The sequence below is a fragment of the Cannabis sativa genome, chromosome 1 (genome assembly GCF_029168945.1).
Source record: "Cannabis sativa cultivar Pink pepper isolate KNU-18-1 chromosome 1, ASM2916894v1, whole genome shotgun sequence".
Taxonomy (NCBI): Eukaryota; Viridiplantae; Streptophyta; class Magnoliopsida; order Rosales; family Cannabaceae; genus Cannabis; species Cannabis sativa.
Window position 1 is genome coordinate 40,991,838 of NC_083601.1, and position 13,202 is coordinate 41,005,039.

Here is a 13,202-nt window from a genome sequence, read left to right on the forward strand (position 1 = left end):
TTCAATTTATATTACATATATAACTGAATTGTTTTAATTTGGTGGATATGATATACTAATAATTTAGACATATTGCAATCTAGAAAATTGTCATCGAGTGGATTAAGTGGGACAGTTTCTCCTTCCATTGCAAGTCTGACAATGTTAAAGCATTTGTAAGTGGTTAAATGTCATCTTTCCAGATCCCATTTATTCAAGATCATAGAATTATTTACTTCATTATGTATTATACCAAGAGTAGACATGTTTAATTATTAAAAGTTCTTTGACAGAATAATTATTAAACTATTAACCATTCAATAATTTCAGGGATTTATCAAATAACAACTTAAGTGGGACAGTTCCGGAATTTTTAGCCCAACTTTCATTTCTAAAGGAACTGTGAGTTATTTTAGGTTTGAAAATTGGTGTCATTCATTCATATATATTTATATAACTAATTATTGCCTCATATTGCTCTGTATCGTACTTATTGCTCTGTTTTTATAAAGATACCTACAGGGAAACGAATTCACAGGTCCAATTCCGGATGCACTTTCTGTAAGATCCAACAATGGTTTAATATTAAGGTTAATTTGCTTCATTATTTCTTTGTTTACTGGTTAAAATTATCTCTTGCCTTTAATGATTTACCTCAATAAGATCCAAGAATATTGAGACATTTCCTTGAAACAGGGTTGATCCAACTAGGAATACTACTGAATGCAGTGATTTAGAATCATGTGGAAAAAAGACAAAGTTTGTTATTCCACTGGTTGCAGCACTCGCTGGATTAGTTTTCATCATCTCAACTGCAGTACTGGTCTTTTGGATAGTAAAAAGGAGAAGACTGCAGCAAAAGAAATTGGAAACAAAAGGTGAGAATTCTAGTTGTAGAAGACAGAATATTTTATGTATCTTTTACGCTAATTTTCTAATCAGGTCATATATGATTATATATCTGTAGAAGTTGATGACGTAAAGGACGAATTCAATGATGTGGATGGAACATTTACAAGCAAAAAACAGCAATTTACATTGTCTGAGATTGAAGGAATAACCAACAACTTTGAGAGGGTAATAGGTGAAGGTGGATTTGGAAAGGTTTATTATGGCTCCTTAAATGGGAATAGTGTAGCCGTTAAGATGCTTTCTAAACTATCCATTCAAGGGCATCGTCAATTTCACGCAGAGGCATGTCAAATATTACTCTTCACTATATATATAGAGAGAAATCTGATATTATTTAATTTAAACAGAGATTTCCTATATATCTGATATTTTTTTTTTACAGCTAAAACTACTTTTGAGAGTTCATCACAAAAACTTGACTACACTAGTTGGATATTGCAATGAGGGATCCAACATTGGACTCCTCTACGAGTACATGGCTATGGGAAACTTACGAACACATCTTTCAGGTTTGAAAGTTTAAATAAAGTTTGAATCATTTCATTGTTAGATAACTTAACAATTAACCCAAGATCTATTTGTATATAACATAGAACACAATAATAGTATATGATAATTGAGTATGTGTACCTGATTGATCCATAGCAATTATCTCTGATTGATCCACAGCAGTTACTCCGATTTGATAGTGCAATACTATCAACTAAGTCTTCCTCCCTAGATCTCTAAATCAGAAGCAGTTTATTTTCTCTGATTATCAAAAGGTATACAATTGTGATGAGACAATATGTATTTATAGAGTTAGGGAGGGGACTTAGCTACAAAACCCTAGTTGGTGGGCAGCTCATCAAAGGCTTCAGTCAACTAGAAAAGCCCACACTTCTGCTTCACCTAGACTTTACTCACAGATGCTAAGCCCATTAACAATTGATCACCAACAACATGGGCTAACACAGCAAAGAACTATCCAATCAACCCAAGTTTTAATAAAACCAATAAAATTTAATGTAAGCCCAAATAAAAGTCTAACATTCTCCCACTTGGGCTACATTGATTTTAATACATATATATTATATATCAAAATAATTTTGTTTGAAAACGACTCATGGGTTGAACAACAGGAAAACATTTGTGGCCACTTTAAAAACTGATAGTTCTCTGATAGCATCTCAACATACCGGTCCAATTTAACCTTTGATAATGAACTATGACAGTCATATTGTTTTTAGCTCAACAAAAGACATTCATAATCACAAATACCAAAGTATTAAATCGACATGGTCAATAAGTCTAGTAGTGTGGTAAGGAATTATGTTCAACATGTGATCAATTTAAAATAACATAATATCCTTATCAGTCCTCAATTTCACTGATACCGTGATGCTTAATAAATAAGCCAGTGAAATTAAACATACACCACTTAAAATAAGTAAGTGTCACTAAACTTGCTTAAATAATTAAGCCAACAACATATCATTGTCAATAAGCAAATAGATTTAAAAGACAATGATCACAACAATATGAACCACATGCTTTCAATTCAATCATTCTCGAGAATATAACAAAACATAATTGAAAACATATCCATTCAATAATAAAAGATATTGAAACATAAAATGTAGTTCATAACTTTATTCAAAAAATTATAAATAATAATTTCTAAAAACAAACAGAAAACAAAACTCCCACTAACCCAAAAGATCAAAAGATTCTAAAATGCCCATATTAACAACATGTTTATTAAACAGCACGGCACTTAACCCTTTGGTTAGAGGATCAGCTAACATCGACTCGGTCTTGCAATTTTCAATAACAATGTCTCCTTTCTTGACCAAGTCTCTGACAGTGAGATACTTTATTTCCATATGTTTAGAAGCACTACTAATCTTGTTATTCTTTGAAAAGAAAACGAGCGGCATCATTATCACAATAGATTAGCATAGGTGTGGAAATAGAATCAACCACTCGTATCTCCGAAATAAAATTCTTCAGCCACAAAGCTTGCAAAGATGCCCCATAACATGCAACAAACTCAGCATACATAGTAGATGACGTGATCAAAGTCTGTTTGACACTCTTCCAAGAAATAGCAACACCTGCCAAGGTGAAAATATAGCCAGAAGTTGACTTTAAATCATCTACACAACCACCAAAATCTGAATCTGAATAACCAACAACTCGAAGATTGTCAACTTTGCTTATACACGAAGCATAAAACTCTTCGTTCTTTGCAAATATCTCAAAACTTTCTTGACTGCAACCCAATGATCAAGGCCAGGATCAGATAAATATCTCCCAAGAACATTGACAACGAAAGCTATGTCAGGTCGAGTGCAAACCTGAGCATACATCAAACTCCCTACTACACTTGCATAAGGGATGTTCTTCATTGCTCCTCTTTCCAAGTCGTTCTTAGGACATTCCGCTTAGTGAACTTGTCCCCTTTCAGAATAGGAACTAAACCAGCTTTACACAAATCCATGTTGAACCTTTTGAGCACACGATTAATGTAAGCTTCTTGAGATAAGCCAAGAACTTTTCGATTCCTGTCACGATGGATCTCAATCCCCAAAACATAGGATGCCTCTCCAAGATCTTTCATATCAAAATTGGAAGACGAGAAAATTTTTGGTCTCATTTAGTAGTGACAAATCACTGGCAAGTAAAATATCATCTACATAAAGAACAAGAAAAATATAACGACTCCCATGATCTTCATATAAATACATCGATCAAACTTGTTCTCTACGAAACCAAACGATGTCACAACCTTGTCAAACTTCAAGTACCACTGGCGAGATGCCTATTTGAGACCATAAATGGATCGTTTCAACTTGCAAACCAAGTGTTCTTTTCCATTCTCCTTGTAGCCTTCAGGTTGAGACATATAGACTTCCTCATTCAATTCTCCATTCGAAAGCGAGTTTTAACATCCATTTGATGCAACTCTGAAATCAAAATGCGCAACTAAGGCCATAATAATTACGAATGAATCTTTAGTGGAAACGGTGAGAAAGTTTCGGTGTAATCAATACCTTCTCTTTGAGTAAAGCCTTTAGCCACTAAACGCGCTTTAAACCTTTCAATCAGTCCCTTTTTATCCCTTTTAGCCTTTAAAATCCACTTACAACCTATTGGTTTAAAACCATCGAGTAATAAAACTAGCTCCCATACACCATTTTTCTTCATGGAGTCGATCTCATCATCCGTAGCTGCTAACCATTTTGAAGATTGTGGACTATTAAGTGCTTCACTAGAAGTGACGGGATCCTGAAAATGATCAATATCATATTCTCCTTCTCCAAGATAAACAAAATTATCATGACACTTTGTTGACTTCTTTTGTCTACGAGATCTTCTTAGAGGAGGTATACGGAATAACTTCTCTTTGTTGATCATTGTTTTGAATAACATCTTCCACAACTGGAATTTCTTCAATAACAGGATTCTCATTAACAATAGGAGCTTCATCATTAATAGGCCCTTCATCAATAATAGGACCTTCATCATCTTCGATATCGGGAGCAATATATTCATCAACAATGGGAGCATTACCAAGCTGGAGTAGGATGGAGACTACTATTATCATCTGCTTGAAAATGACATAGGAATACAAATTCCTTTAGATGACTCCCCCATTTCAAGAGATCTTGAAGGAATTTTTTCAAAGCAACATCAAATTCCGAGAAATTTAGCGATGCGAGATTCAACAATTCGCGTACCACGAGTAGGACAGTAAAAGCGATAGCCTTTTGAGCGCATTGGATAACCAATGAAATAACAGCGATTTGTTCTCGGATCTAACTTTTTCAAATTAGGATCATAAATCTTTACTTCGATTGGACAACCCCATACACGAAGATGATTTAGACTAGGCTTCCGCCCGATCCATAACTCAAAAGGGGTCTTGGGAGCAGTTGCGGGAACACGATTTAAAATATAAGTTGCGGTCATAAGTGCTTCACCCCATAAAAACTCTCGAAGATTTGTTCTACTCATCATACTTCTAACCATATCCATGAGAGTGCGATTTCTCCTTTCGGCAACGCCATTTTGCTCGGAGTGAACCGGGCATAGTGTATTGAGCAACTATACCATTTTCTTGTAAGTACTCTGCAAAAAGCCCCATGTGTTGTCCAGATTCTGTATAACGACCATAATATTCTCCTCCACGATCAGAATGAACAACTTTGATGACTCTTCCTAATTGTTTCTCAACCTCATTTCGAAAAATTTTGAGTTTATCAAGGGCGTCAGATTTTTCTTTAATTAAATAGGTGAATCCATAACGAGAAAAATCATCGATAAAAGTGATAAAATACTTATTTACGCACAACGTGGTGGAATAAGGACCAACGATGTCTGTGTGGATAATTTCCAATAAAGATTGATTGCGATTTGCGGTCTTCTTTCTTGTTTTAGTCAATTTTCCACGAGTACAATCAACACAAGTATCCCCGATCGAAGCATCGAGAGGAGGAAGTATTTCGGATTTAATTAAACGATCAACCCTTTCTCTGGAAATATGACCCAATCTTTTGTGCCATAACAATAAGGATGTTTCCTTAATATGAGGTCTTTTACCCACAGAATTCACAACATTAAAAGAGGAGTCTAAAGGAGCCAATGACAACTTGTAAAGACCATCAGAATAAAAGCAATTTCCAATAATTCGAGAGTCAAGCATAATGTCAACATTATCATTTGCAAAATGAAAAGAATATCCTTGTTTAACCAAAAGCGGAAGCGAAACTAAATTCCTTTTAAAAGTAGGAACATAAAAAGTATTGTTCGAATAATCTTATCACGAGATTTGTAATTCAAGAATAAATGTTCCAACATAGATAACGTCAACTCCAACATCATTGCCAACTTTAAGCTTGGACTCCCTCTCACTTGGCTTCATGATATCCCTTAGCCCCTGTAAGGAAGCAGAAACATGAACAGTAGCACCAGCTGTCTAACCACCAAGAATCAATAGGAACATCAACTAGATTAGATTCAAAACAAACACATGCCAATGGATTACACGATTGTGCTTGCTTCTTTTCTAACCAAGTCTTAAATTTGTGACGATCCGTTCTCCGATGCCCCAATTTTTCACAAAAGTAACACTTCACATTAGAGTATTTGGACTTTCCATTGTTATTCTTGTTTATTCTTATGCTCCTTACCATTACCATTGTTTTGTAGCACCATCATTTTTATTCTTGAATTTTCCTTTTCCTTTGTTGGGCTTGAGGTGAGAAACATAGTTAGCGAGATTCATTCTTCTCCCTTTTAAGCTTGCTTTCTTCGGCTACACCTTTGAGAAATTAGATCGGCGATAGTCCATGTTTGATTGTAAGTGTTGTAGGCTGTCTTGATAAGGCTGAAAGAGGCAGGAAGAGCATGAAGAGCTCGATGAATAATGAAAGAGTCAGGAAGAGGAATATTATGATCTTTTAACTTGGACTGAACATTCACCAATTTCAGAATAAAATCTCGCACTCCTTTTAATTCATCATACTTAATGGTTGTCATTTCATCCATAAGATGTCCAGCTTCAGCGTTTTCACCAGTGTCGTATAATTTTTCTACGACATTGAAAAACTCTTTGGCATTTGTAGTGTACGGCAAACCACTCAATAGATGTTCGGGAATGGATCTTTTCATAGTAAGAAGGCGAGACGACTTGACTTTTCCCATTGTGCATGATGAGTTCTCTCGGCGGTATGCTTGAGTCGGTAAGATCGAGGTTTTTCTTCTCGTAGGCACAAGTCCATATCCATTATGCCTAAAGTAAATTCCACATCTCGTTTCCATGTCTTGTAGTTGGAAGCATTCAAAATATGGATGGAAGCATTATTGTTGTTCACGAAAAGGAGAGTGAAAAATTCAAAAATTAAAACTTGAATAAGCAATATGAGCAATGTATTAGAAAATATTGTAGAATCAACTGGTCATTATAAACTCCCCTTTGGGGTGAGAATATAACACACACATGATCTACCTTCATGAAGTTAACAACAAAGAAAAAATACATATCATTTAAGAATTTTATTACCTTTGGGCAAATAAATTTCTTAAAAATATGTATTAATTCAAACAAAAAATAATAATAAATTTATATATTTAAATTATTACCTTTGGGCAAATAATTAAAATATATACATTTAATATTAACTCACTTCATGGAATGTGAACTAATATATGTAAATACTACCTTTGGGCAAGTAATTACACATATAGTCAACCAAAAATATAATATTTTCTTCAACATGTGAAATTTGGTGATAAAACAATCATTGAAAATTAATAATTTTCAACCAAATTTCCAAAAGAGATATATAATTGCTTTTATTATATTGATAATAAAAAAAATAAAGTGTCCACCATAACACATTATTTTTATATCAAATAATCAAGTTTTATAACTTTAGAACAACAATTAATGGAAAAATGTGAAATAAAGAATATTGGTGGAGATTACATAGTCAAGATAAATTAAACAAGAGAGTGACTATGTCTTATGGAACGAGAAGAAACTCAAAAAATTTTCTATGATTGACAAATTTCGAAAAATCATCAAAAATTATTTTTAATAATTTTTTAACTGCATAATTATCATTAAAATAATAATAATTATTAAACGGAGTAAAAAAATTAATTAAAAATCATAGAAAAATCAGAAATTGAATTTTAAGCACGCTGGAAAAAAAGAACGTCGAAAACCGATGCCCCACGAGGCCGCACGCGCCCCCACGCGCCACCTGCGCGAGTGGGCGTCGCGGCTGGGCTGGGTCTTCTTCCTCCAGCCGGTTCTGAAACCGGGTCACGCGACCCGGTGCTCCACCAGTCGGGTCTGTGGTGTTTTCCGGCCAAAAACCGACGAAAAGATGGGGATTTTGGATGGGTTTTGATCGGGAATCAATTTCTAGTTGATTTACACTATTAATTTCGTGTATTAAAAAAATAAATGGGTAGATCTATGGCTAAAATCAATCCCAAAATTGAAGAACACAAAAGAAAAAAAAATTGTAATGCTAATCTTATATAAATCCGAAATTAATTATGTAGGAACATTCTTAAACAATTAAGAATGAGAAATCTATTATCAATTTTAGATCAAAAACAATAAAATCAAAATACACAAATATAATTTCACATTATAATCATATAAACCCTAAAACTTTAAATTTAAAATTCTCTTAATATACACAATGATTTTATGCATATAATATATCAATTGAAAGAGAATTTAACGATCAATAAAACCCCTAAAGTTTTAAGATTTATAAACAAAAAATTGCACATAAAATAATAACGAAATTGATATGAAATTATGGATAATTAACATATACAAATTAATTATACTAATTATAGGTTCTAAATCATATACAATAGGCAATCTGATACCACATGTTAGATAACTTAACAATTAACCCAAGATCTATTTGTATATAACATAGAACACAATAATAGTATATGATAATTGAGTATGTGTACCTGATTGATCCATAGCAATTATCTCTGATTGATCCACAGCAGTTACTCCGATTTGATAGTGCAATACTATCAACTAAGTCTTCCTCCCTAGATCTCTAAATCAGAAGCAGTTTATTTTCTCTGATTATCAAAAGGTATACAATTGTGATGAGACAATATGTATTTATAGAGTTAGGGAGGGGACTTAGCTACAAAACCCTAGTTGGGCTGGGCCTGCTCATCAAAGGCTTCAGTCAACTAGAAAAGCCCACACTTCTGCTTCACCTAGACTTTACTCACAGATGCTAAGCCCATTAACAATTGATCACCAACAACATGGGCTAACACAGCAAAGAACTATCCAATCAACCCAAGTTTTAATAAAACCAATAAAATTTAATGTAAGCCCAAATAAAAGTCTAACATTCATATCAAATTATATATAGGAAGTTCCTATTTATAGGTAATATTAAAAACATTTGGTTTGTGTATATATCAAAACAACCTAGAATAGAATAGATAGATGTCGATTTTCTTTATAACTTGCATGGTTAACAAATATGTTGTAGGTAGTAATAATCAAAACGTCTTGACTTGGGAAGAAAGACTTCGAATAGCAAGAGATGCAGCACAAGGTATTAGTACTATATAATAATTTTTCTTCTCAATTGTCCCTTTCCAAATATTTCAGGCCTTTAATTTGTCATATGCTTATTTTTTTTTTTTTCTGTACATACATATATGTTAATATATTAATAATGTACCAGGTTTGGAGTACCTACACAATGGGTGTAAACCACCAATAGTTCATCGAGACATTAAGTCGAGTAACATACTGTTGAACGAAAAGTTGGAAGCCAAATTAGGTGATTTTGGTCTATCCAAGATTTTTCCTCACGAAAGTGGAACTAGCACCACTCCTGGTATATCAACAAGTATTGCCGGCACTCCTGGTTATCTTGACCCTGAGTAAGTCCTTGTATTAATTATTTATGCTAGCTCTCAAATTCTGCATAAATTATTTATAAGTAGAAAACATAGTCGATTTTCTAATAATTGATTTGGATGTTCACTCTTCTTAGGTACTACATATCAAACTGGTTAAATGAAAAAAGCGATGTTTATAGCTTCGGAGTTGTTTTGTTGGAGTTAATCACAGGTCGACCTGTGTTAGATAAGAGCCGAGATCATAATAATGCTCACATAATTCATTGGGTTAGCTCAATGCTTAGTAATGGTGATATTAAAAGTATAATTGACCCAAAGTTGGAAGGACATAATTTTGATATGAACACCGTTTGGAAAGTTATTGAAATCGCAATGGCTTGTGTGTCAAGACCATCCACCAATAGGCCAACCATGAGTATTGTCGCTAGTGAATTGAAGGAATGTTTGACAAGGGATAATAAAACTCGAAAGGATGCCTACGTTGAGGGTACTGATTATTCAAAAGACTCATATGAAATGATTTCCGAGCATATATCTACTCCCATAGCTAGGTAATAATATGAACTATGAGGAAAAAAAAAAGGAGATGAGAAAGGCGATTCTATTTATATTTCCGCGTTGTTAATTTAGTATATGTTGTGTTTATGAGCTTTTTTTTTAAAAAAAAAAAAAAAAAAATTAAATTCACACTTGATTACATATAATCAACATGATTTATAGTATATCTTCTTAAAGAACTTTCTTGATCACTTAAAAGAAATGTAGAACATTCGTTCTAATCTTAAAGCACAGATATATTTTAGTGATCAAAGAAAAATAATTTAAATATATAAGTTAATAACAAGCCCATACAACCAACAAAATTTAATTAAGTTAATTATTCCTCACGATAAGTCGGTAGTTAATCATAAAATTTTTCATTTGATCATATGGGAATTTCTATTACATTCGACAAACATAACTTGTCATGATAACTTTCTTGTCCTCAATATTCAACATTGTTATACGACACCAGGTGTAAAGTTTCCGCTTCAAGCTTTTATTAGGCCCTTACACCCACGGAATGATGACTCTTATATACGAGTGTTTTCAGGGTGCTTTGTCCTCACTCGCATGCTTCCTGAAAAAATTTCCCAAGTCAAGCACGCTTAACTGTGGAGTTCTTTCGTAATGGGCTACTGAAAAAAAAATGCATCTTCACTACTACAAAAAGGGGTATTTTCGTCGTTTTATAAGTGACATATAAAGATTTTGCGTCGGTCTACAGAACCGACGTGTAATCCGTAGACGTAAATAGTGTTTTATTTGCGTCGTTTTTAAAAAGACGCAAAATACAATTTTCGTCATTTGAAAACCGACGCTAAAAAATTACTTTTCTATTTTATTTTAAGCGTCGGTTAAAAAGTGACGCTAAATGTGTCATGACATTTTAAAACTGTCACAAAAAACTTATTCCGTCGGTTTAAAAATGTCATATCTATTACGAAAAAACTTTTTTTTTTTTACTTATTGCGTCACTTATAAAATGAAGCACAAATATAAGTAAGGGAAAATTGCAAACTTTTCATGCAATTTTCCCCACCTGCATTATCAAATTTTAGAATAACTCTATATAATAGTAAATACATAATACAAAAAAAATTAAAATAACATTTTTAAAACTTATATTAAATTAGTAATCGATTCTATTAACTAATCACACAATACCAAAATTGTTAATAAAATCGATTCTAAAACTTAAATTCCATGTATATCGTAAACTAAATATAAACTAATAATATATGCGAAAGATAACAATAATCATAAAACTTGTTAGTCATGTATTATATCAAAAGTGTAGTAACCTTAAGTACTTAATCTATAATCAATGGCTTCACAAATTCGGCAAACTCATCCCGTACGGCATTGATCTCCTCGTTACTATAGGGAGCGTCTAACTTGAACTGTAAAATAAAAGATCAAAAAACATTAATCAACATATTAAAAGTATATATAATTAAAATACAAACTAAATAGAGAAGAGTAGTTATTCATGTTTACATGATTTTTCAAAAAACTTGCAGGATTAACAACCGTCATGAAACTCTGAATAATCTTCATAACATAATAACCACATTGTACTCCATCCGGCTGCTGTCGACACGTGTATTGGTTGATTTTTACTGGACCCTTGTTTCGTATATTTTTTTCGATCCTGTACATGTCCACAGCACTAAACAAAAAAGAAATTAATTAATGAATTGATTTGTAATAAAATACTAATCCTACTGAAATTTCTGCCGAAATTTCGACAGCATAACATCTATAATTCGGACGTTCCCAAAAATTTTAAACATGCAACTAATCTATTAAAACATCCACAATAATACAAACAAACAAAACTATAATTAACAGTACAAATATTACCACCCATCCGACCGCAGTCATGCAATTCCAGAACTTACTTCACTATGGATGAATATCTAGGATATTCAAACTCTTCTAGGATTTATAAAATATAAAAAAAAATAAAGTTTGAGTAGCTTACCAATTCCAAGCTAGCGTTCAAGCAATTTTTGCGAAAGATACTACCACAATTGAAAAGCTGCATTGTGAATAAAAGTAGTCCATGAGTTCCCATAAAGTAAATAAATATAGAAATAACTTGTACAAGACTCCTAATTGAATAAAAAAACTCCTATTTATTTTGGAAATGGAAAAGAACTCCTATTTATTATAGGTAAATAATATTTATTTTTAAAAAAAGTAAATGAATAACATTAGTTCTAATATAAAGGACAAGCTAGCTACTATAAATTGATATGACATGACCTGAAAATGGCAAGGACAAATGCATTAAGAAATTAGAGTCTTTTGTGGATATAAGATGATTCAAACTTGAGAATCTCATACCATAAAGATGATGATTGATGAATAAGGTGGTTAATAAGAAAAGAATGGTTTGAAGCTCCAAAATTAAAATATTGATCATAAACTGGATCAAGAAATACCTCCAAAATAGAGGACATCATTTTCATGACAGAAGAGCTTCATATCCAATTTGCAACTTGGATTTCTATTCCCAATCCCAATTAATTATGATAATGCTTAAAGGGACCTTTTATATATATATATATATATATATATATATATATATATAAAAATACTACAAAATTCAATGAAGGTAAACTAAGTGGTTGATTCAATCAAAGACTCTTATGGAATATCAGTTATAACTTCCCATAACATATATATTTATACATATATACATATATAAATATGATGGTCGTAATAAGTAGTCCATAACTTCCCATTTCATGTGGGAATTTAATGGAATACAATACTAGCTAGCTTCCTATAACAAGCTCCCTCTTTGAGTTGAGTGAATCAAAAGAAAACAAATTTAGTGTTTTTTATATATATATAATTTATTTATATTTTTTGACTAACTCATCAACAATGGAATATGTAGTCAAAACCAAGGCAGTTTTGACAATCAACAGCTTTGAGAAGGGTGGAGATGGCGGTGGCCCCTCAGAATGCGACAACAATTACCACTCGGACGACAACTCGGTGGTGGCATTGTCCTTTGGTTGGTTCAACAATATGCAGAGATGTCTTCGAACATAACCATATATGGTAATGGGAGAAGTGTGAGTGCAATGGTTGTGGATGAGTGTGATTCAACGGCGGGGTGTGATGCGATCATGATTATCGGCCTCCTTGTCCTAATAACATTGTTGATGCTTCTAAAGCTTGTTTGGAAGGCATTAGGAGTCTCCAAAGGTATTTGGGGCGGGTTGGATATTCTTGGTCTCGAAGCTTGATTTCCCTTTATCTCCATACATATTATGTTATATCTTGTAAATTTGCCTTTGCATTGTGATTGAGATTGTTGCATTTTTATTATGGTTCTG

At 32.9% G+C, this 13,202-nt stretch overlaps 1 protein-coding gene and 1 long non-coding RNA gene across 3 annotated transcripts in view; one reads left to right on the plus strand and one right to left on the minus strand.

The window, feature by feature from the left end:
• LOC115707582 (putative leucine-rich repeat receptor-like serine/threonine-protein kinase At2g19230) overlaps positions 1 to 10,027 on the plus strand; it is a 28,475-nt gene extending 18,448 nt beyond the window's left edge. For both annotated transcript variants that reach the window (XM_061108364.1, XM_030635594.2), the window contains exons 6-14: positions 84 to 155; positions 310 to 381; positions 492 to 569; positions 676 to 857; positions 947 to 1,173; positions 1,274 to 1,400; positions 8,928 to 8,993; positions 9,126 to 9,327; positions 9,441 to 10,027. In XM_061108364.1, the coding sequence (XP_060964347.1) occupies positions 84 to 155; positions 310 to 381; positions 492 to 569; positions 676 to 857; positions 947 to 1,173; positions 1,274 to 1,400; positions 8,928 to 8,993; positions 9,126 to 9,327; positions 9,441 to 9,861 (1,447 nt within the window). In that variant the 3' untranslated portion in view covers positions 9,862 to 10,027. The remainder of the gene's footprint in view (positions 1 to 83; positions 156 to 309; positions 382 to 491; positions 570 to 675; positions 858 to 946; positions 1,174 to 1,273; positions 1,401 to 8,927; positions 8,994 to 9,125; positions 9,328 to 9,440) is intronic.
• A 909-nt stretch (positions 10,028 to 10,936) lies between these two features.
• LOC133029280 (uncharacterized) lies at positions 10,937 to 11,875 on the minus strand. Its single transcript, XR_009683433.1, has 3 exons — positions 11,834 to 11,875; positions 11,347 to 11,518; positions 10,937 to 11,249 (listed from the first exon to the last, which is right to left on the minus strand). It is a non-coding gene; the product is annotated as an uncharacterized LOC133029280 (long non-coding RNA).
• Positions 11,876 to 13,202: the final 1,327 nt, after the last annotated feature.